The sequence below is a fragment of the Balaenoptera physalus genome (assembly GCF_965194825.1).
Source record: "Balaenoptera physalus genome assembly, chromosome: 6".
Lineage (NCBI taxonomy): Eukaryota > Metazoa > Chordata > Mammalia > Artiodactyla > Balaenopteridae > Balaenoptera > Balaenoptera physalus.
Genome location: NC_138885.1, coordinates 40,208,104 through 40,231,465, shown reverse-complemented (window position 1 = coordinate 40,231,465; position 23,362 = coordinate 40,208,104). Strand labels below are relative to the sequence as shown.

Below are 23,362 nucleotides of genomic sequence, written 5' to 3'. Positions count from 1 at the left end.
GTCTGCAGCATCACTTTTGGTCAGTGAGATGACAGATGTCATAGAATATGCTCACATTCAAAAGAAAAGGACTCAGGGTTGCTTTCTTAGGTTGGAGACTATAGGTTAAGCAAATAATGTCATAGATTTCTAGCTTTGGGGAAACTTTGCATCACTGATCTTTTGGAATCTCTGACAGATTTTTTTTTTTTTTTCCTTAAACAACTTTTTATTTAAAAAGGGATGAAATATATTTCTATGTTGATAGCTTGTAGAATTCTTTTTACTTTTTTTTAAAGTGCGTCTGTCTTTTTAGATGTTTTTAAGCAATTAGGCTCTCAGAGATAGGATATTTGAGCAGCATTATCTACCAATTAAAATGGCCTCTGTGTATGCATGTTTGTTGTGTATCTCTGGTGGTGTACTGTGAGGTGTGGAGGGCAGGGTTGATGATGATGTGTGAAGGTGGAAATCTAGAGTTTCACTGAGGCTAAAGTCCCAACTCCTCTACCAGCAAGGACCCCTCTATGCGTACATATATATATATGGATAGATTTCCACACCCTTTTCCTCTTCAGTATTATTTTATTTTTATTTTTGAACTTCAAGACTATTCTTAAAATTTTCTTTTGTTATTTCTGTTTTAAAAATTTTTTATTGGATTATAGTTGACTTACAATGTTGTGTTACTTTTTGCTGTACAGCACAGTGAATCAGTTATACATATACATATATCCACTCTATTTTAGATTCTTTTCCCATATAGATCATTATAGAGTATTGAGTAGAGTTCCCTGTTTTTAAAACTTTTGAATTATCACTGTTTACTTGGTTCAAATTGAAAATATAATTTCGAGGGATACGAAATCGCTCCTCCTATACCTCAGTCCCTAACACTCACATTCTTTATACACATGAACCAGTGTTATTGTTTTTTTGTGCCTCCTTCTAGACATATGTATACATATATAATCAATATGCTGATTTATTTTTTCCCATGTTTTTGTTTATATATTTACCTTGTGAGCTTTATATTTTGGAAGTTTTTAAAAAAAGTGTGAAACTGCATTTAAAAATATAGGCTGTACAGCCCTATTCAGATAGGAATTATGTCTGTAAGTTTTTTTTAAACATTGAAATTCTTTTAAGAACCAATCCATCTCCCCAACATACCACATACATACACACACACACACACACACACACACACACACACACACACACACACACCTTTGTGAAGCAGAATTACATGGAAGTCTTTGGAAGTTTCCCTGGTTATGAATCAAGGCCTGACTTTCCTCTGTGGCCTCAGTGGGCATACCCCATTTCTGAGGCCCATACAGTTTTCATGTCCACATGGTAGTGTTTTCCTATTCCTGAGAAATTCTCATTTGGATGCTTTAGGCTCAGAGCAGATGACTCTTTTGTGTCTTCTTTATTTCATTCTTATCCTCTCCTCCACTCACCTAGTTTTGCTTCTAAATTTTCATCACACTTGGTTTTATTTAATTTGACTTTTTCTGGTCTTAGTTGAGTGTATAAGTTTAAGAATATTGGGAGCCATCTAAGGCTGTTTTGTTCTTTTAAATTTTACTTCGGTAGAGTCTGCAAAAAGTAGTGATGAGAGTTTGGGATCCTGGAGCCAGATTGCCTAGGTTTGAGGCCTAAGAACATGACCTTGGGTAACCTTTTTTTGACAGCAGAAATTGATCAGATTTATCTGTAGAAGCAAAAAACAAAACTCTTTTAATTGAATGGAACTTGCCAAGAATTTGGATAGAATGTGGTTCTTTATTAAATATTAAGGGTATGAAGTATTCAGTATCCTCAGCCAGGTTTTCAGGAATGCTGTTCAGTACCTGTTCTCGGTCCTCTCTTCTGAAGACAGAGCGTGTATCATAAAATCCTAACTCAGTCCAGGTGTGTGTATTTTGATGTTCGGAAATAATGAGGTTGTGATTCTTTGTCTTGCAGATTAGCTCTCCTGTCCTCATCTCTGAAATGAAGAGGTTTGACTAGCTGTCCCTACCGTCCCTCCCCCATCTCAATTCTCTAAGACCCTGACTAACTTTGAGGATTGGAGTGAACATCTCTGTGATGTACTAGATAGATGTAGGCCGTTCTTGCATGTCTCGGTCACAACATCTTATTTATTTGTTTTACTTCACGTATCACACATTGAAATGATATTGCTGATATAGTTGTCTCCCATCCTCCTTCCTCTCCTCCCCAAAATTAAGCTCCAGCAGGGCAAGAGCTTGTCTTTGTCTTGTTCACTGATGAATTCCCAGCACCAGAGCAATGCCAGGGAGGTGCTCAGGAGGTGAATGTCTAAATACAGTATTTTCTTTGAGAGAATATACTCTATAGTCATTATGTGAAATAAGCCATCTCGAGTTTTTTTGTTTTGTTTTTCTCTTTCCTTGATTTATGTCTTCTCAGTGTTTGTTTATTGTTGTTGTTTTGGTGACACCTCAGCTCCAGATCCTCTCTCTGGCTGTGAATGCTTTCCCATCTTGTTCACAGTTGGTGTCTGGAAGGTTCTCCAACCTGTTTTTTTTTCTGGTGTAGGTTATTCTGACTCTGATTACTGTTTTGAATAATTATTTTAGGAGATGTGTTTGGCTAATCCTGTGATTTTGTGCTATGTAAACTGTTTGGGAGCCACATTTCTTACTGCTTTGATAGCCCCTCCTTTTTGCTTGTCATATAGGATTCTTTTTGGATGGGTTGCTCTGTTAGTTCTGACCCTGTCAGTATTGATATACCTAAGGATTCTGACTTTAACTTATACAGAACAGGAAAGTCAGAATATCCACCCATCATTCTCTTCACTGTGTATGGCAGGCAGAGAACATAGGGCTGTGTAAGTTAAGTAACAGTTTAAACTTGATGTTATGTTCTCCCAGAAAGTAGTGTTCTTAAGGTGTTTACCCCAGATCTACAAGTGTCTGTGCACCTCCATTGTTTTCCAAACCTGGATTGATTATCTATATGCATTCCAACCTGCCTTTGAGATTTTAGACTATACTCAGCAGAGGTTCCTCACAGTTTTTTGTATTATAGACCTTTGTGCAAATCTCGTAAACTATTGACGTTCTCCCCAGAGACATATACATTTACATAAACCCACACATTTTGCATATATCGTTCAGGAGTGCATAGACTCCTGAAGGCTGTCCATGTACCAAGGTGAAGGACTTCTAATCTGAATTATTATTATTTTTTTGAGTCATAATTAATTTGGGAAATCCTTGGAAAGACTGAAAAAAGCTCTTAGTTAAGACTCAAAGTATTTCTGTTCTTAGAGGTTCTTCTCCCATCTTAGAATATCAAAGAATCAGACTACTAGATCATTTAAGTAAACTCTTGTCCAGGTCAGGATTCAGAATTCAGATTGGGCTTAATTTGAAGATACTAACCTAACTATGTCCTTTGTGATTTCACAGATATCTCTTCATTAGCCAGATCAGACATATGTAAAGAGAGACATCAGTAAATCTGGATCATCAGGTAAGCAAATGGGACTTCATTTTTATTTCTCCGTCAATTAAGTCCTCTGGCAGTATGTGGTCATTTCCTGTTATCTACTCTTTACTGCAGTGTGAGTCAGTAGATGATAAATATTTCTAAAGAGGAGGAAGCATATCCTTTCTTAAGTTTTACCAGATTACTTCCTTGGCTACTTGAAGTCAGATTTCTTTATTTTCATTTTATCTCATTATTATTTCATATATTCACACTTCAATAGTAGATAAAAATTCCCTGCTCTTCTTTTTTGTATATACTTTGGAGAGTTGTGGACAGCTCTCATATTGTTCTTTGGTTGTCAGCCAAGTTATACACATTTAGCTCCTTTAATCTTTCTTTGTAATTCACTTGGCTTGGCTGCTTTTTCTAGATTTCCCCCCATTTCATCTGCATCATTAATAAACAGAAAACACAGGCTCTACCCTGGCTTCTTCTATACCTTTCATTCTTTTTGCTTCCTGCTTTTGCCTCATATTCCTTGCTGAATTAAAGCCAGCCAGACATCAGTCTCTGGACCACTTTGGCAATACATGAATGCCTTGCCTACAACTGTCAGTGTCCCATGCGGTAATAGCATCAGCAGTATATCCTAGAGGAAAGAAAGGAAATGCAAAAGGAGAACAGTGAGGAGCAAAATAATGGTTTTTATTGATTATATGGCAGACTTACCCTTGCCGCCCAGAGCAAATCATTGTACCTGAAACCTTTATCACAGGTTTTGTTGTCCCAAAGTATTGTGCATGGGCACTAATTTAAGTAAGAGAAGCATGTATATTGTTTGGAGTTTGGCCACTGTTCTCTCTGGACTTCTTCCCCATGTTCTCCCTCCCCTGTTGCCTTTCCCATCACTGATCGTGACTTGCGATCAGAATCTGTGGCCATGAACACAACTGGGTAGGGGATCATTTTGTCAGAAATTAGATAGGCTTAGGTGGTAAATGCTCCATGCCTCTATGTGTAACATCTGAGGCAAGTGCTTTAGTTCTTGCTATTTCTGTAACAGCCGTTGGTCTTCTTTTAACAGCTGATTCAGTGGAGATGTGCAGGAGGAAGGGACTCGTAGACCTTTGGTGCTATTCATCAACGCTGTAGTAGTTTTCACAACTTCTTTTTCCCCTCTGATTGGCAGGGAGAAGCATACTGCTTCTAGATGATGCTGAGCTTAGTGTAAAATATGCCAGCATGGGATCTGGGCTTGTCACAGTTCATTCTTTCTTTTCATTTGGTTTGTAGAAAATGGACCTCTACCTCTACTTATCTAGTGCGTTAGAGAGAAAAAGGTCATACCTCTAGGAGCTAATGGCTTATTGGTGTTTTCGGTCTCCAGATTCAGATAGTAGATTTAGTTGAAGCTTGCAGCAGCACACACTTGGCTTTCTCATTTGTGTTAGCTTTGCTTCTAGTACAGAATTGAATAGGATAGAAGAGATGGTTTTCCTGTTTGTGTCTGTGGCAACTTCGTAGATGATTTGTGGTTTAATCCTTCAAACATTTTCGATCGTTTATCACCTCTTTCCCTGAAAAGGCATAAAATATTCAGATTCTAATGTTATAATCTTTTAATCAGATTATTTAATTTTGGAGAACTCAGGTTCACAATAGCAGCTGAGAAAGTTGCCTCTGAATAGTGACCTAAAAATTATAATACTTCTATTAGTTCTTTTTTTGCAAGATTTTATGGCCTTCCTTCATACCCTCAGATTTTAAACAAGATTATGTGATGGTGTATCATGTACTTCTTGGTCTCTGGCCTCTTAAACAGGTAAATATATGACTTGGACCCCTTTTAAGTCTGATTTTTTAAAAATGTTAATCTCAAATGGCTTTTAAACTGTCGACAATATTGTACTCACGCTAATTTCTTTAGGCAATTGATCCATTCTTCAGCATAACTTTTGTTTCTTGGGTCTTTTCAAGACCTGTCAAAGAAAACAAAATGCTAACCTGACTTTAAAGGGGCAAAATAAATTCCCCCCCTCTGTACTATATTATTCTTTGTTCTCTATGTGCATCAAAGTGACAATCCCACACTGTCTCAATTGAGGGAGCCTAGCGCAAAAATAAAAAACAGCCTGGCACTGTTCTAGGCTGGCAGCCAAAATGTTTTGTGTAGCTTGGTTCTGGCAGTGGTTTTCATAAGGCAGAGGGTCGACCCTCCCAGCCTCACTGAAGGAAAGCAAGCAGCCTTAGTTTTTCCTACTTATACCATTTCTTTTCCCTCGTCTTCCTCTTTCTTCATGTAAAACACCATCATGAAAAAAAAAAAACTTGTTCTTAAATAGAGACATCATTCTCCTCACAACTTCCACATTTACTAAATGGCATTGTTCCTTATAGAAGCTTGTGCTAAATTTGCCTTTTCCAGCTCTCCTAGAGATTTCCTTCACAGTTGCATTTTTGCCATACTTTTCAGAAAACCCTTCTGAATATTGCTAACTTTCGTCATGTTGACATAGTATTTTTGATTGGTAGGAATCTTGTCTTGCTTCACAGCTTATTATTTGAATTGAAACTCTTCAGTAATATTTGCTTATATTATATGGATTTTTTTGCCAAGCTATCTTTTGTTGAGACCAAAAAGCTTGCTATTGTTTTCTATTTTTGTCAGACTCAGAGTCAGTTCATATCTTGTATAGATTGAATACTCATTTTTGGAATGTCTGATAAGTGTAGCTAGATAAGCAAGTGAGCTTCCATTAAATACAAGGATGTGCATTAAAAATTTTTTCCTTTGAAATCAAAATGCAAGGTAAAACACAAAAGCATTTTTTAAGTTTCCCAATGTTTTCTAAATTGTAATTAGTGACCTATTATTACAAGGGATGTGGAAATGTAGCATTATGATTTTTAAGTGATGATTTGAAGAGGAGACTAGATTTTCACTATGAGCAAACATTCTATGAAATTTCGTAGAATGTTCCTCAAAATGTAAATGTTTTTTCTGTTGTATTAAGCAAAACAAATGATTTACTTTCATGTGATCTACTTTAAAAATTAGTGCTTTACAATCAAGATACGAATAGTTAAACAGGCAGAATTTGTTTTCTTAGGAGGAGATTGATATTATTTTGACTGATTTTTATTTTTAAAATTGTCAGTGATTTCTAGCAATGAGAAAATTACTTTGGGAGGAAAAACTCCTGTATTTTTGTAAATGTGTAACAAATGTGACTAAAAAGAAAGTAAACAGTGGTTTGTGTTAGAATAATTAAGGTGAAACATTTTTGTATGCCATATATGCTGGAAAATATATCTATTATGGATACATTAAGACAAACTTGTGCAATCTAAGAGTTGTTCTTTATTTTTTTCCCAGCGATTTTTAATTTAAAAAATGCTTTAAAATAATTAAAAGGATTTGTAAAACAGGTATATCAGAAGTATGCATTAAATAAACTCACCTGTTATTTTCTCATTCTCAAGACAGGTTCAGCAACATATTGGCTCATTACTTTAACAAAACAAACAAATACTCAAATTGATTTTGTATGTATAATGCATGTGTATTAAATGCTGTGATTCTTGAGTCCCTCCAATGCTGTTTTTTTTTTTTTTAACTTGTATTTAAGTGGCTTTTTCTGTAGAGCAGCTAAAATGAATCTGAGTGAGGTGCTTGTTAAGTTATATTAATTAAATCTTTAGGTCAACTTTTTTTTTTTTTTTTTTTTTTTTAAATTTTTGGCTGTGTTGGGTCTTCGTTTCTGTGCGAGGGCTTTCTCTAGTTCTGGCGAGCGGGGGCCACTCCTCATCGCGGTGCACGGGCCTCTCACCGTCGCGGCCTCTCTTGTTGAGGAGCACAGGCTCCAGATGCGCAGGCTCAGTAGCTGTGGCGCACGGGCTTAGTTGCTCCGCGGCATGTGGGATCTTCCCGGACCAGGGCTCGAACCCGTGTCCCCAGCATTGGCAGGCGGATTCTCAACCACTGTGCCACCAGGGAAGCCCAGGTCAACATTTTAAGCTTAAGAATGATGACGTTTTTTAGAAGGAATGCCAGTGAAATTGTTTTTTCCTCTTGGTCCAGTTAAGTGCATGACTGTCTTGAGTCCTTTGTGTCAAGGTTGTTTTTTTTTAACATCTTTATTGGAGTATAATTGCTTTACAAGGTTTTTTTAATATTAGAATTGGAGGTTAAAGATGATACAGACAAAAACTCTTTCCTTCTGTATGTTCACGTATGTTGAATGTTAATTGTATATTGAATACTGTTTATTGACTTTAAATACATTTTCTCCATTGGTATAATTTTTATTTGCAATTAAGCCCTTTATCTTTTCTGTGGTAGGAATATATCTTTCGATGACTTAGGAATTGAAACATGAATTGTCCTATTTATTTGTTTATTCTAACTGTACACAGAGGCATAGTAGAAATATATTTAAGACCTATAATGTTTGAGCAGTGTTTTTGATAAATGCTATTGAGTTTTTCATTTTTGTAAGTAATAAATACTACAGTTTTGTTTAATTCAGGACACGTATCAAGGCTGCTGTATCTTTATAGTTTGATATTATGCAGTTTGCAGAAATTATGATATAGAAACTTAATCATTATATTTGTAGAAACGTGGAAAAATAAATTTATTAACGGATGCCAGCAAAATTGGATTAATACCAAATTTATTATTTTAACCAGGACTTTATTATATTATGTACCACGTTTATAATTATAGCCAGTATTTTATTTCATTTGAATATCAGTACAGATTTTAAACCTAACTCCTGGGTAGGTGCTGTTTGATAACAAATATTGGTAACATATAATGACAAATAGTGATTTCTAAGTTTATGTGGTCAAAAATATGAGTGACCTTCCCTGAGGCGGATAGTACATACTTCAGTGTTAAAAGTCATTAGAGAGTATTACATGAAAGAGTATGTTTTAATTCAGTTGTTTGATTCTCCCCTTAGTTTTTGGTACATTTTAATTCCTCCTGCCCAACATCTTATATTATCATTCTGTAGAATACTTTCACAAGTATTTCATATGTTTTCTGTGGCATCTCACACTGCTCACTTTTTATCCATAGTACCATATGAATCCCCCTTTCAGGTTTACGCTGCATATTTTAAGCTGCTGATAGAGTAAGTAGATTGCAAGGTAAAGTGACATTTAGCTTTTTGAGCTAGTCTCATTTTTAGCATGAGAGCAGGTTTTTTTTTTTTTTCCCGTTCTAAATCTTCTCATATTTCGCATTCAAACAATCTTACTAACATGGAACAAAGAAATTCAGAGATTTGGCTACAGCAGTAATTGAAATGCATCAAAAAGTGGCTACTACAATACAATTTTATTAATGAATGATCTACATTGGTTCCAGCTGTGTCCATGTGATTAGGCCTTCAGCAGGCAACAATGGGTATTTCCCTATTGCTTTTATTTGATTTCCAAGAATGTGTCATCTGTTACATCAGCCCCTGCCAATATGCCCCCGTAAAAGTGTTTTTTTTTTTTTTCTTCCTAATTTCTGAAGCATAAGTTGAATACCCACACATATCCCTGCCGAAATATTGTTTCTAGTGAATAGTGGCCTAGGTTTGTATGCCTGGTGTTGCATACCAAAATTTCAGAATATAAATTAAAGTAAATGTTTATTAAGTTTATCAGTTAATTTTTGGAAGTGTGGTTGCCTGGTAATGCTAAAGATAGACTAGTTTTGCTTTTACGTTTCCATCTTAATATTTTATTACAGTAGTATAATGTGTTATAGAGGTGGACAAGCTTGCAGATTGAAATGGGGATCGTCCAGATTGTTCCCTTCCCTGGACCATATGGTATAGTTCTAAAAGCCTTTTGTACGCTGTCTGTTCAGCTTATTGTAAACTCAATCTTTAGTGCACCTAAAAAGATAACCAAATAAAAATGGGCCTGAGAAAAAGGACTTCCTATCATGTAAGTGCCCTAGAAGTATTTGCTTTAAAGGAGATAATTGCAGATGAAATTGAAGTTGAGATGACGTAAACAAAGGAAACTTATTCTATGAATTTTCTTTTGAGTTCATATGGACTGTAGTAGATTGTCTTTGAATGTTGGTTTTAAAATGAAGCATTTATGTTATCGGACTATGCTTAGTATCCTTATTTCTCCCATTCTTGCAGTCTCATGAAGATGAGATGTAGTTTTTATCTATTTTACAGAGGAAGTCTCTACCTATAAACAGTGCCAAGGAGTATGTAAGCCCCAGGTTTTATGAACATATAGGTTTGGTTTTTTTTTTGACTGATTTCGCTGGGAATTTAGGGCTAGAACTATCAATAGTTTCATCATTTTAGCCATTACCCATACTCAGAGATATTTGTAAAATTTTCTAATTCTTTTTCCTTTTCCTCTGGCCCCTTTACCTATTATGATTCCGTAATTCTATTTTAGGAAAATAGGATAAGAGATTGTTTATTCCATATGCTAAGACTCTTTAAAAGCTGAGAATGTGAGTGATTTCTCCTGACTTTCTCTCCCCTTCCCTCCAAAGTACTGCTGTTAGAGAAGAGCATTAGACATTACCCATTGCTTTTTGGCACAAGAGATTTGAAGCTGAAATTCTACCAAATGGGAAAAAAAAAAAAAAGGAGAGCCTGTGAAGAACATGATTCTTTACTCTATCATTACCCTGAGCCACTGAAAGGGTAACGGAGAGGAACTCAAATGTTATTGGAATGTGTAATTTTCCTCTGAATGGCCACAGTGAAATATATTTGAACAAAAAAGGCAGAAAAAAAGTATGTGTGGCATATGGAGTTGATGGTGGTTGAAATTAATGAATCGTTTTAGCAGTGTACAATTGAAACTATCTCAAGAACAGTACACATTTAAAATATGTCCAACTGAAACTTACGTAGAGAGACAGATTACTACCTTAGGGAGGCTAATAGAGATAGGTGGGATATGGCAATGATATAATAATGCTAGTGATAAATTGGATGAAGAATACTTGTTGGATATGTGTTTTTCAAGTTTGAAATTTTTTCAGAAACAGAGACACTGATTTCAAGTTGCGGGGAGTCTTTCCTATTTTAAAAATACCATTATCTTGAGGTCTTTATTATGAAGATACTTCTTTAAAAAAATTAATTAATTAATTAATTTAGTTTTGGCTGTGGGTCTTCGTTTCTGCGCGAGGGCTTTCTCTAGTTGCGGCGAGCGGGGGCCACTCTTCATCGCGGTGCGCGGGCCTCTCACTGTAGCGGCCTCTCTTGTTGCGGAGCACAGGCTCCAGACGCGCAGGCTCAGTAGTCGTGGCTCACGGGCCCAGTCGCTCCGCGGCATGTGGGATCCTCCCAGACCAGGGCTCGAACCCGTGTCCCCTGCATTGGCAGGCAGACTCTCAACCACTGCGCCACCAGGGAAGCCCTGAAGATACGTTTTAAGATGCTCACAAAATTGAAAAACATAGTTTATACTTTCAAATAAGCTAGGTTCCTCTTTCCTTCTCTCTCTTCATTCTCATTTCTTACCCCTTTCTTCAGCTGTTTACTTGTATGTGTATATTACATATATGAATGATTTATATCATGCTATAAGAAATGTTATTTTATAGGTTTGGGGGATTGAAGGTTTCAGTTAGGAAAAGAAATAAAAATCTTGTAATGACTATGCAACAAATGTATTTCTGTGGAAGAGTTAGAACATGTTTATTTAAGTAATCTGGATTACAGAAAATTATAGTAAAACTGTGGACATGAAAATTCAAAATTGTTTTTAATTCCTCTAGCTAGAAAGGACTAGATAACAGCTGAATTAAGGAAGAAGGAGCCATAGTCCAACTCAAACATCTCCTCTTTGTTGTAGCTTTCTTTTAATGGTAAAAATGCCTCTGGCTCCAAGTGGTAGAAAATCTTACTGACTGTGACTTAAATGAGTAAGGGTTTTATTTGTCTCCTGGCGTAAGAAGTCGGGAGGCAGTTAGTTCACAGGTAACTGATGCCATCAGGGGTCCAGGTAACATTATCCTTCTCCATCATCCTTAGCACATAATGCTTGCTTCTTATTCCACAGATGACTTTTGTACCTATAGAAATTGTGTTTACTTTGAAGCAGGAAGAAAAGTAAAGGGAGCCCAGAAGCCTAGTTTTCATGGAGAACTTTCTCTTTCTCTTTAGAAAGAGAGGCCCGCTCCTGGGGACTTCTGCCTACATCTCAGGGGCCAAAAGTGTGTCACCTAACTACCTCTAGAATGAGATAAAAATTATTTAGCTTTCTAGCCTTTATTTTGGAGGAAGGCAGGGAGAAGGAGAATTGGAATGAGTGTCAAGTGATCCATCCTGAAGTTATCTGCCATACTTCCTTAGTTCTTTTTGTATAGTTAGTTGCTTGGACCTTTGAACTTCCGGGGTACTTGTTGTAGAAAGTGTTGACTTAAAAAAATGCACAACATGAGCGTTGCGAGTTAAGTTTTATTTGGGACAAAATGAGGACTGCAGCCCGGGAGACAGCATTTCAGATAACTCTGAGAAACTGCTCCAAGGAGGTGAAGGGAGGAGCCAGGATATATAGGAGTTTTGCAACAAAAGGGCGGGTAGTTGGGAACGTCAAAAGAATACTGTTAATTAAAGAAAACCAGGTATCTCAAGGACTTTAGCGCTTTTCTATGTACGGGAAGATTCAAGAATCTGGGCTCACTGAAATCATTCCTTTGATATGCACCTCAGCTATCTGGGGCCAGTATCCTGTATTTTCACATCCTGAGTTTCCTTAGGGCTCACTACAGGGAGTGGCCACAGTCTGATGGCTGCTAGATGGCAGGTATTCTTTTCAGCCCTGAGTCTCCTCAGTGCTCACCAGCTCACATTGGAGGTTTGCAATCGTTGATGACTGTGGTATCCTTTGTTTATTGATATGGCAGGAAATATTCCATTCCATTTATAAGTATTCCATTTATCAAAAGCAACTTGCTGAGGTTCCCTGGTGGTGCAGTGGTTAAGAATCCTCCTGCCAATGCAGGGGACACGGGTTCGATCCCTGGTCAGGGAAGATCCCACATGCCGCAGAGCAGCTAAGCCCATGCGCCACAACTACTGAGGCTGCGCTCTAGAGCCCGCTAGCTACAGTTACTGAAGCCCGCACACCTAGAGCCCGTGCTCCGCAGCGGGAGAAGCCACCGCACCACAGCGAAAAGCGGCCCCCGCTCGCCGCAACTAGAGAGGGCCCGCGTGCAGCAACAGAAACCCAACTCAGCCATAAATAAATTTGTTAAAAAAAAAAAAAAAAAAGCAACTTGATGTTTGTTCCCTTTTGACATCCAGTACATGTGTTTTGGTATTGTGAGGTTATGTTTCTGTGACTGAGGACAGAAACTCTAATTAGGTCATCTTGGCTTGGTGTCCCTACTACACTCAGCACAGTGCCTAGATAGACCCTCAATAAAACACTTGTTAAATGAATGAATAAGCACTAAGAAATATATTTGTTAATATAATGGGTATAAATCATTTATATATGTAAAGGGCACAGTCATATTTTTAATTTGTGAGGGTTGTGGACTAAATTTTACAAAATTGTTCATTATTGCTAAGGGGACATCAATGTAAAGATGTCAAAGTCGTTTTGAGTAGAAGATATTCAGTTACAAGGGTTATAAAAAAATCCTCAAAATGACTTAGTACCAATACTTTTGTTGGAGCAAGTTATTCCATGGGTAAATTAAAAAATATAATTTCTTTTTAACTCCATGAATAGATTATTGTTTAAACGAGGATATTTTGTAGTTCTCATATATTAAGATTTCAGTTTTTGAAGAAATAAGCAATTTGAATTTATTAATGAGGCAAATAAGTCATTTGATAATTTATATTATTGATGTTGATTTATAAGGAGGAGTTATTAGACCCTTGGAAGCCTTATGGCTAAGAGCACACTAAATCAGAATTTATCCTAGGTGGCATTTTGGCTATATTCTTAGAGTGATAGCTTCATATTTTTCCACTGCGCATGCAAATGGTTACATACGATAGAAAAACATGTCTGAAAGAAACCCTAAGAAGTCATCTTTACATCTGCTTGCTTTGCCCTAAACTAAGAAGAAAGCAGACTATGTCTTTTTTCAAAATCTGCAGAACAAATGGCTCAGGGTATAACTTGGTAGTGTGAATCAGTGCTTCACAACTCCTCCTATGTCTAACCTAAATCCCTTTTGTTGTATTTTCATTCTGTTTCTTTTATTTTGACCTCAGAGGACAAAGCAAACAACGATCCACTATCTCCCATACAACATCCCCTATATAGCACTATTTTAATAAATTCCTCCCTTTTCATTCACGATGGCAGGGTTGTTGGCACCTTAATTACTAAAACAACCTGTGCATTGATAGAACTTATCTCAGAGCAGGGAATGTATTCAAGTATCTGGAACTCAAATTTTCTATCTGAGCAGTTTATAGTCACTGAAAATAAAGGAGGCCCTTTTAACATTCAGAAGCAGTCCTGGGAGAGAGTGCCTACATAATCACAATTTAGGCAAGATAGTTTTCTAGATTTGGAATTGGGTATCCATAGTCAGTCTCTTGGTCCTTAAGATGCTGTTCTGGTCATACTTCAGGAAGTAATAATTTATAGGCCAACACTTTGCACTTAAAAATATTGCTTGTAAAAGTTCAGCCTTTTCTCACTATTTTCACCTTTGTATTCTCAGCAATTAATAGAGTGTCTGGCCTAAAGTAGGCACTTAGTAAATATTTGTTAAATGAGTTGTTTGAGTATCCCTTGGTAATGCTTCCTAATATAGGTAACTTTAGGTTTTGCATTTCCCCATTCCTCTTTAATTTTATGCTGCCCAATAAGCACTCATGGTTTACTTTTTGTTGTCTTTGTCCTCATTCAATGATACTTGCAATGATTTAGAACTTATTTGAATAGCTGATTGCTGGACAGTTCACTTTATAATGCTGCTATAATCTTCAATTCAGGAATACCTCTTTTGCCCCCTCGCCTTTTGTGAGGGTTTCTTGTAGTCTATTGACGAGAATTTGAAACACATTAATTGAATGCCTGGCATACAAAGTACTTTGCTGGATTATGCATAGATATAAATATGAATTGTACACAAACTCTGCTGCCACAGAAACAAAATCTGGTTGGAAAGACACACACATATACTGTACAATGATAGTATAAGTAGGATTGTGGTAGCTGCTCTTATTGGGGTGTAAGCCAAGTTGGTGTTACTACAGAGGAAGGAGTAAGTACTTCTGATAGGGTGAATATGGGTAAGCAGTTGACTTAAACCTTCATGGATGAAATGGGATTTCAGTGGAGTCTTGAACTGTATATATGTAGGAATTTGACAGGTAGTAAAGGTGAAAGGATTCCAGAAAGAAGAAGTAGCACTAGCAGTGCTTGATGGTGGGAATGTATATGGAATGTTTGATAAATGGCAAGGAGTCTGTTGTGTTTGGAGTAATGGTAGGCTTGTGGCAGTGATAGGAATTGAGGCTAAAAAGGAACTTGGGACCAAATTGTAAGAGGTCTTGTTTCTTGTTAAGTAATTTTCTTTCTTAGGTAGAAATAATCATATGTTTTTGAGAGGATGGACACTAAGGTACCTGTAAATTTCAGAGGAAGAATGGAAGACAGATTAAATGCAGTTGAGGTTGAGGATGATAAGGGAGGCTGAGGGCAGAAGGGCTTGGGAGGGGAGGGCCTGATACCAGAGGATTGGGGTGGGTCAGCTAAAAGCCCTGCAGGTTGTTGATTTGTTCAGAGTTGTGCAGCAGTGTCCTGGCTCCCAGTAGTGGGCGCTTTCCAATTTTGAGCCTTCTTTCCACTATGTCATTTTGGAAGACTGTGGAGACTAAGTATTTTAGCCTGAATTCTACAATAGAAGAAAGCAAAAGGAGAAAAGACTTGAATGAATGAAGAGTATCTGCACATTTCTTCAGTTCTTCTTTGTAATTGGGATTTTGGCTGCTGTACTTCCTAGGCTCTCGGTTCATCTTCTTGAAGTAGAACTTGCTATTGGTCCCTCTTTGAGAACCAGTTCAACTGGTTAATAACATTTTTCACTCTGTATTGTAGTTATATCCAGGCTTGAGGCCAGAAACTATATTTGGGTCATTTTAATATCACAAAACACTTAGCCTAATTTTCAGAATGTAATCATTCAATAAATGCTTGTTGAATAAAGCAAATTCGTTTATGCTTTGCCGTCACACAGACCTTCCTGCTCTCTGCACATGCCAAGCATATTCCATCTCAGTATCTTGCTGTGCCTGTTGCCTGGAAGGCTTTAGATCCAGGTCTGCAGAGCCTCCTCCCTCTCTTCTTCTGGTTTCTGTTTAGATGTCATCTCATCATCAGTGAAGCGTCCTCAGTCAACTCCATATAAAATCCTGCCCTTCCCCAACCCCAGTCCTCAGCAGCCCTTATTCTCTATTACCCTGTGTTATTTTTCTTTATAGTACGTGCCACCATCTGATGTACATTTACTTGATGATTGTCGTTTTACTCCAATTAGAAAGAAATTTCTTATGATAACAGGAACGTTTGTTTTGTTGCTCAGTTTATCCCCAAGTACCTGGAACAATGATGGGCACGTAGTAGGCACGATAGATATTTGCTAAATGAATGAATGGTAAAAACTAGACTGAAAAGGAAAATAAACATTCATTTGCGGGTTTGTTTATTGTTTTATGCAAGCAATGGTATTGTTACAACTTTTATGATATCAAATCATTAATATTGCTCTCAGAAAAATAAAGACAAATTCTATTTTTTATAGATTGTGCCTGTGAAATCTAATTATGGATTAGTATTTGTTTTAAAAATATTTGAATGCCAAGCATATCCAGTTAGAAAACACTTTTATTATCCATGCCAGCTTAATTTTTAAGGCAGTGAAATGGAAGACTGTCATTTCAGCAAGCAACTTATTTTCATTTGTGAGAATGGAATATTTTGAATATTCTAATTGATTTTTGAGGATGGTTTTACAAGAAAATAATCCTTGTTTCTATCTTCTCAGAAAGGTGTGAGCTTATGACTGACTTTGGATAAATGTCTGGAAAAGCGTCAGTCAGTCCCAAAGTAAAAAAGGTCAGTCTTGAGATACTGAAAACTTTAAAAAAGACCTGATTAAAAAAATTATTTTATATGTGTATTTAAAGTTTACAAAGCAATCTAGACTGCTTATCATGAGCTCAGCCTTCTCTTTTATTGTATTTTACTGCAAATTCACTTGGATATTTTTCCAGAAATCTGAAGTTTGTAATTTGGCCGTAAAAAAGTTGGTTATCAAATCAATATTATTATTATTCTTTAAAAATTTATTTATTTTTGGCTGCATTGGGTCTTCGTTGCTGTGCGCGGGCTTTCTCTAGTTGCGGAGAGCGGGGGCTACTCTTCGTTGTGGTGCGCGGGCTTCTCATTGCGGTGGCTTCTCTTGTTGCGGAGCACGGGCTCTAGAGCGCAGGCTCAGTAGTTGTGGCGCACGGGCATAGTTACTACGCAGTATGTGGGATTTTCCCGGACCAGGGCTCGAACCTGTGTCCCCTGCATTGGCAGGCGGATTCTTAACCACTGCGCCACCAGGGAAACCCTCAAATCAATATTATTATATGGCTTTTAGTGTCATAAGAATTCCCTTTTGGAGACCCATAGAAACTCATTTTTTCTCACCATAAACTTTATGTCACTTTTCTGTAAGGTCAGAGTACTAATGTTGGAGGTGATCTGCTCTGGGACAGAGAGTCAACAAATTGGTAATAAAAGTTAAAAAATGCCACATGGCTCTTTCCTAGGATTAGGATTTCTTCTTCATATCAAGTTCGTGCTCGTTTTAAAATATGGAAAGTTATATATTGATAGGTGTATTCTTAGTTTCCCTTTAAAAATAGATGGAATGATAAGCTTGTCTCTAATTTTTCATTTACATGTTTCATATTTTTATTAGTATTTTTGTGTTTTCTGGAAGTTAGTTTTTAATTACTTGTATACTTTTAGTGGTAGGTTGTTTTCTTTCTACATTTGTAAGTGAAGTTTTTCAGTATAGATGATTTTAAAAATGAAATATGATGAAACAGTTACATTGGAAAACAATTCCAGGAATAATAGAGTTATTTCTTATTACTTGAAAATGAAACATGGTGTTTAAATTGTAAAAAGTACTAGAACTTGGAGGCTCCATTTAAAAATATTTCTCTACTAAGCCTAAGTTGCTATTGAGTTAATATTAATTAATTAATTAATTAAAAATAACAGCTTTATTGAGATATAATTCACATGCCATAAAATTTAACTTTATCAAGTATCCAGTTAATATTTATTGAGTATCCATTCATCTACTGCATGTATCTAAATACAGGAATGATCTGAGTGGTTATGAGAGGAGACAGTCTTTTAATGTTGCAGGACTGTGTCTCTAGTAGTTGGATAGCCAATGAGTCTCTTTCTTTTTTCAAACGTGTAACACATATGGATGATAATGCAATAACATTTTTCTTCTTTCTTAATACAGACACTTTGGAAATTACGTGTGAAACTAGAAGTTCTTTCAATTTTATTCACCTTAATTAAATATTTCCCCTTATTTCAAGACGCATACCTAATTATTTACGGCTCCAGTTAATTTTGCCATTTTACTTGAACTTTAAAACTTTGAGTTTGTGCTATACTTACCCATGTTCCTATTCAAAACCATAAGTACCAAAATAATATTTTAGTTCTTAACACGCTCTGTCAAAGTACAGCTCCAGATTTCTTATATATAGTAAATAAAGATCTTGATCTGTTTATAATTATTTAATAATTCGAGTACATTTTTAAATTAATTGAGTATTACTTTTATTTCATGCATTAGGCAAGCAGTATTTGCAAAATCAAATTATAGTGTTTGTGACTAACCCTAGCTGCATTAGTTTAACCCTTGATGATTATTTTTTAATAAGTTTCCTTATAGCAATAACAGTTAAAATAATTTGAAAACCACTTGCAATCTCCTGAAGGGGAGGAAGCCTTCAGTAATTGGGAAGTAGTTTGTTATTTCAAATGATTTGGCCTCCTTCCCTAAAGTTAAGAAAAATTTATAGTTTCTTTTAAGTTGAAACATATTCAGTGAAGATAACTTGAAGAATAAAATGAAGTACAAAGAGAAAAACAAAATCGCTCATAATTCTACCATAAATTATTATTTATATCTACCTGTGTGCATGTGCACTCTCTCATGTTTATCTAGTCATTCCATCATATATTTTAATATATTCATTTCATGCAGTCACACAATAGTAGAGACATTTTCCCATGCCAGTAAACAGTCTTCATTATGATTTTTGATCATTAATCATTTGATCATAAGAAATCCTTTTTTTTTTTTTTTGGATATTTTGATTGTTTTCAATTTGGGGCAGAGACTTTAAGAAAGATTCTTGACAAGTTCCAGAGTTAATTGTTGGAAGTGTTATTGTTGAATCAAAAGATAGGCACAGTTTTCAAACCTTTTGTATTATGTTCAAATGTGATAGGACATTTTAATACTTTCAAGCAGATCTAGCCTTATGCATTAGTAGAGTAGGTAGCAGCCTTCAGGCTGTGTTTTCAGGACTTGAGAAGTGTCCTTTTAATTCACAACTATTCTCATCTACAATTAACCCTTGAACAGCTCAGGTTTGAATTGCATGGGTCTACATATACCAGGATAGTTTTCAGTAGTAAATACTACAGTACTCTAGGGTCTGTGGTGGGTTGGATTTGCACATTGGAAGGAAATTACTATAAATTATCCATGGATTAACCTCCCTCTTCCTCTTGTTCTTCAAGGATCAACTGTACTTTGCAGAGGGCTGAAATTTCACCATCACCTGTCTCTCCTTTGTCATGTACAGGTGCTCCCAGGAGAGGTAACACATTGCGCCCGGCAGGCATTTACTCTGAACAATCTGAAGGAGTTTATCTGATATTTTAAATTTAGTTCTTGCAAGTAAAGTTTAGAAACAAGGCAGGAAAAGGGACATTAGAGCATTGAGCAAGAGGGATAAGTGGAAGCAAAGTATTTCTTTACTTCATTCAGTTCTACTAAAATCAGTTGAATGACCATTATATGAAATACAGGATATTATATACCTAGTTTTAGGAGTTTAAGTTATTATCTCTCTCAACAGTGATTCAGGCTGTTTGTTAACTTTGAATGCTAATTAATCCAGTAGAGAGACTTACGGTCCCAGATATGGAACACATATATGCCAGTAGAGATGCAAGGGGGAATTAATTAACTCCTAAGCAACCTTACTCTGTTTGAACACACTGTTTGCAAACTGTGAAATTACTTCCTTAAGAGATAGTGAGGATGCAGAGTGCGGTTTTGGGTAGTTTGCAAAGAATACTCTGTGCTGTAGGGTCTGCCTCATTAGACCAAATATTTGTATTATTGGAATGTCTCCTTGAAAAACCATTTGATAAAGAGATAATAGTGACAAGCAAGGCCGCTAGATAGATAAAAGTCATAGTTCTTGCTCCAATCAGGGAACTTTGAGCTATTGCCTCTTATCTTCTTTTAGTGGAAACTTGTGTGTCAGATGATATGGGCAAGCCTGTGCAAAACTATGGAGAAGAGTAGACCTTCTAGAAATTATATACCCTTGTCTGTGTAATGCCTTTACATTACTCAATAGGCTCATTCCTAAATATCTTCAGGATATTAAAATCCCAGTCTATTATTATCAGACTGACTTTTTCTCTTATAATAGTGAGTAGCTAATGATATGCCCCTTGTGATATTTAAAAATAGTGATACAGCTCTCATTAACACATCTATTAGCCCCAGATTTACTCAGTCCTTGTCTAAACTGGGTTTCTGGGCTTTTTAAAATTTATCAGTAACAATCCCTAGACTCTATCTAGAGATGACTTCTTAAACCACCAATAAATGTCTTAGACTATTGGCAAATCAGAAGATGCTTGAAAAATATATGGCAACTAGAAAAAGACCTGTTACAGTAAATAAATAGAAGAAAACACACTTTGAACTAATGCTACTTCTAATAAATTTCTATATTCATGTGGAACTTTGGAGATGAGAGAAGTGACACTAAATATTTTAATTGATACATCTTTATGGTTTTATTGATTTAGATCTTAAAGGACAGATTCTGATACTGGCTTCACGTCATACTTCCTAACACCATTTAAAAAATATGTTACTGCAGGGTGACTTTCACTGATATAAAATGAATTTTAAAATACTAAAGGTATCTAACATCAGTACTAAGGATTTCTATTTCTGGCTCTCTACTCCTCTATGGAAATTTCTTTTTCTTCTCCCAACTGTTTACCTGATACTCTTTTGCCCCCTGATTTTGCATTTCTTTTAAGTTGATTTCCTTCACTGATAAACAGATTGAGTTGTGAGATTATGTCCTTTTTATTTTTCACTGGAAGTGAGTAAATCCAGAACGTTATACTTGGTGACATTTATTTCAACTCATCAAGGGAATGCCACCCATGTTTGCTTGGTTTGCTGCACTTCAAATAGGACATTGAGACTGCTTGTGTGTTAGCGTAACCCTGCTATCTCTGTTTCAGAATTAACTGAAAATGTGACATGTGCCTCCCACTTGGAGAGGGAAACTTCTCAACAATTTTTTTTTAGTTAATACGTATTAAGTTCTTAAAAGATGTTTGAGTGAGATGCACTAGTGCCAGGGTAGTTAAGAATCTGTTAGTCATTTTGTTTTAAATTTGTTTGGTGTATATATTTATAATTACCTTGCACAAACTAGGTCTGAGTTAAAATTTGGCATAGAAGTCCATGTAGGGTAGCAAGATAATGCTTCTGTCTAATAAAAAATGTCAGTCTAATGATTAAACCAGTTGAATCCTTCCAGGTTATAGACTTGACTGTCCTTTGGTTAAATATTCTTAACAGAGTCCAGTCAGGTCAGAGCAGGTAGTTGCCCATGGTATGAAACATGATTTCCAAACACCTCAGCAGGACTGTTGGCAGAACTGTTTTCCTTAGAATGAGGTGTGTCATTTTGAATACAATAAGATGCCACCTGTTATATTTAGATGGTGATAGAAAGTGTGCATTAAGTTCTGTCCATGAGAGTAAATAGTAATTAGTGGTAGTAAGGGGTGATTATTTTTGGTTGATAATAATAAAGGTCTTGGATGAATTAGGAAGGAATTGTCGAGGGAATTGCTAAAGGGTTTTATGTGTTTATAGACTCAATGCACATTTGTTGAACACCTTCTGTTTGCTATGTGCTGGGGGTATAGTGATAATCAAGCAGACCTGGTCAGTTTCCTCATGGAACTTAATATCCAGGGGAGGAAATGGGTATTATGTAATCACTCATGTAAATATAGTCTACAAGGGGTAAGTACTGAGAAGTACTACAGATTGTTAACATCAAGGGGACCCGGACTTTGTTTGATGGTGACTGTAGCTAATTATGATAGACTGAATATAGCCCTATGGCTGACCTCCTCCCCTCCCACTCTACGCCTTTCTTGCTATATGAATCTTGGATATTGTCTTTTGTCCATCCTATTATCCTATCAAAAAATTGCCAATCTAGAGCTGGGGGATGAAGGATAAGGGTTGTGAGGTGAGGGGAGGGATGATTATACAGGACTCAGGAAGAAGTCACAAAAGTTTGAGTTTTGTGATCCTAACCATTTGGTATTCAGTTTTGTGTGACTTATACCACCGATGTCCTAGATTTACAAACTATTGGGAGTTCTTTTTAAATGTAATATGCAATAAATATATCTATCATCTTATACTGGCATTTACATTCCACATGCATATACATTTATACTGCAATATATACCATTACGTAGTAATAATTATTAAATATTGATATTCAATCCAAAAACTACAAAGACTAGGAAATGGAGGCACCTTTTACTTAGGTCATATCAGGTGCCTGGAATGAAGTATAATGGAAAGATATGTGAATATGGGGTTAGAAAGCCTGGGTTTAAACCCTTGCTGTGTCACTTATTCTTTGATGCCAATAGTCTCTATTTCTTCTTCTATAAAAGAGAAGTGATCGAACAGTGGCACCAGCCTTCCTTCCATCTATGATTCTGCGATTCACCCTGGCTTCTCCACTTAGGGGTCCATATCCGAATGGGTCAGATAGCCCTATTTTCTCCCACTGAGCTGATTTGCAGCCCATTTCAGGAAGGTGGAAAGCTTGGAGAAATGCCATCTTGAGAAACAAATACATTATTCATCTTGTCAAACTTTTATAAAATGCATAATTGTTGGCAGAAAGTATTTAAAAATGCCTTTTTTCCTTCCCTGTTGAATAAAAGCCTAATTACTAAATGTGGAATGGGATCTCCAGATTGATGGTGAGGGAATTGGTTTCTCATCCTACTTCCACTTTTAGTATTAAACTAGGATGACGATAGATCAAACAGAATAAAAAACGGTAGGTGATTTTCAAAATTCATGGATCGCACAGATATTCTCTTAGGCCGTGAAACTTGCTTTGGTCTAGAATTCAGTTGCTTATGGTGTTTCTCCCACTTCTTTAATCACTGTTACTTCTGTTGCATTAGTAGGTTAAGACAAACACTCATCTACATGAAAATAATTTATTCATTTCAATAAATTCAGTGAACATTAAGAAAAAAGAATAAGTATTTGAAAGAGAGTATAAAATGTGTTCAGATATACTAGCTGCTTGATTTAGTTTAGGCTTCAGGAATAATGGGAAATCACTAGTAGCAAGTATAGTGCTGCCTGACACTGGTTTGCTCAGGACCTGTGTTCAGGTGAAAACAATGTTACTTCTTTAAGGGCAGAATCAACTTCCCATTTCCTCCTGATCTTCAGTTCAACTCTACAAAAAAACTTAGTAACATCCACTATATAGCAGATCCTGGGATAACCCCCAGGAAAATAATGACATGATCCACA

At 36.3% G+C, this 23,362-nt stretch overlaps 1 protein-coding gene across 3 annotated transcripts in view; it reads left to right on the top strand.

The window, feature by feature from the left end:
- GTDC1 (glycosyltransferase like domain containing 1) overlaps positions 1-23,362 on the top strand; it is a 392,967-nt gene that overhangs the window by 43,772 nt on the left and 325,833 nt on the right. For 2 of the 3 annotated variants that reach the window (XM_082465033.1, XM_082465034.1), the window contains exons 2-4: positions 3,429-3,492; positions 16,460-16,530; positions 19,249-19,328. In XM_082465033.1, the coding sequence (XP_082321159.1) occupies positions 19,306-19,328 (23 nt within the window). In that variant the 5' untranslated portion in view covers positions 3,429-3,492; positions 16,460-16,530; positions 19,249-19,305. Of the gene's footprint in view, positions 1-1,953; positions 2,092-2,219; positions 2,303-3,428; positions 3,493-16,459; positions 16,531-19,248; positions 19,329-23,362 lie in introns of all 3 variants that reach the window. The other variant, XM_082465032.1, reaches the window with a different exon arrangement.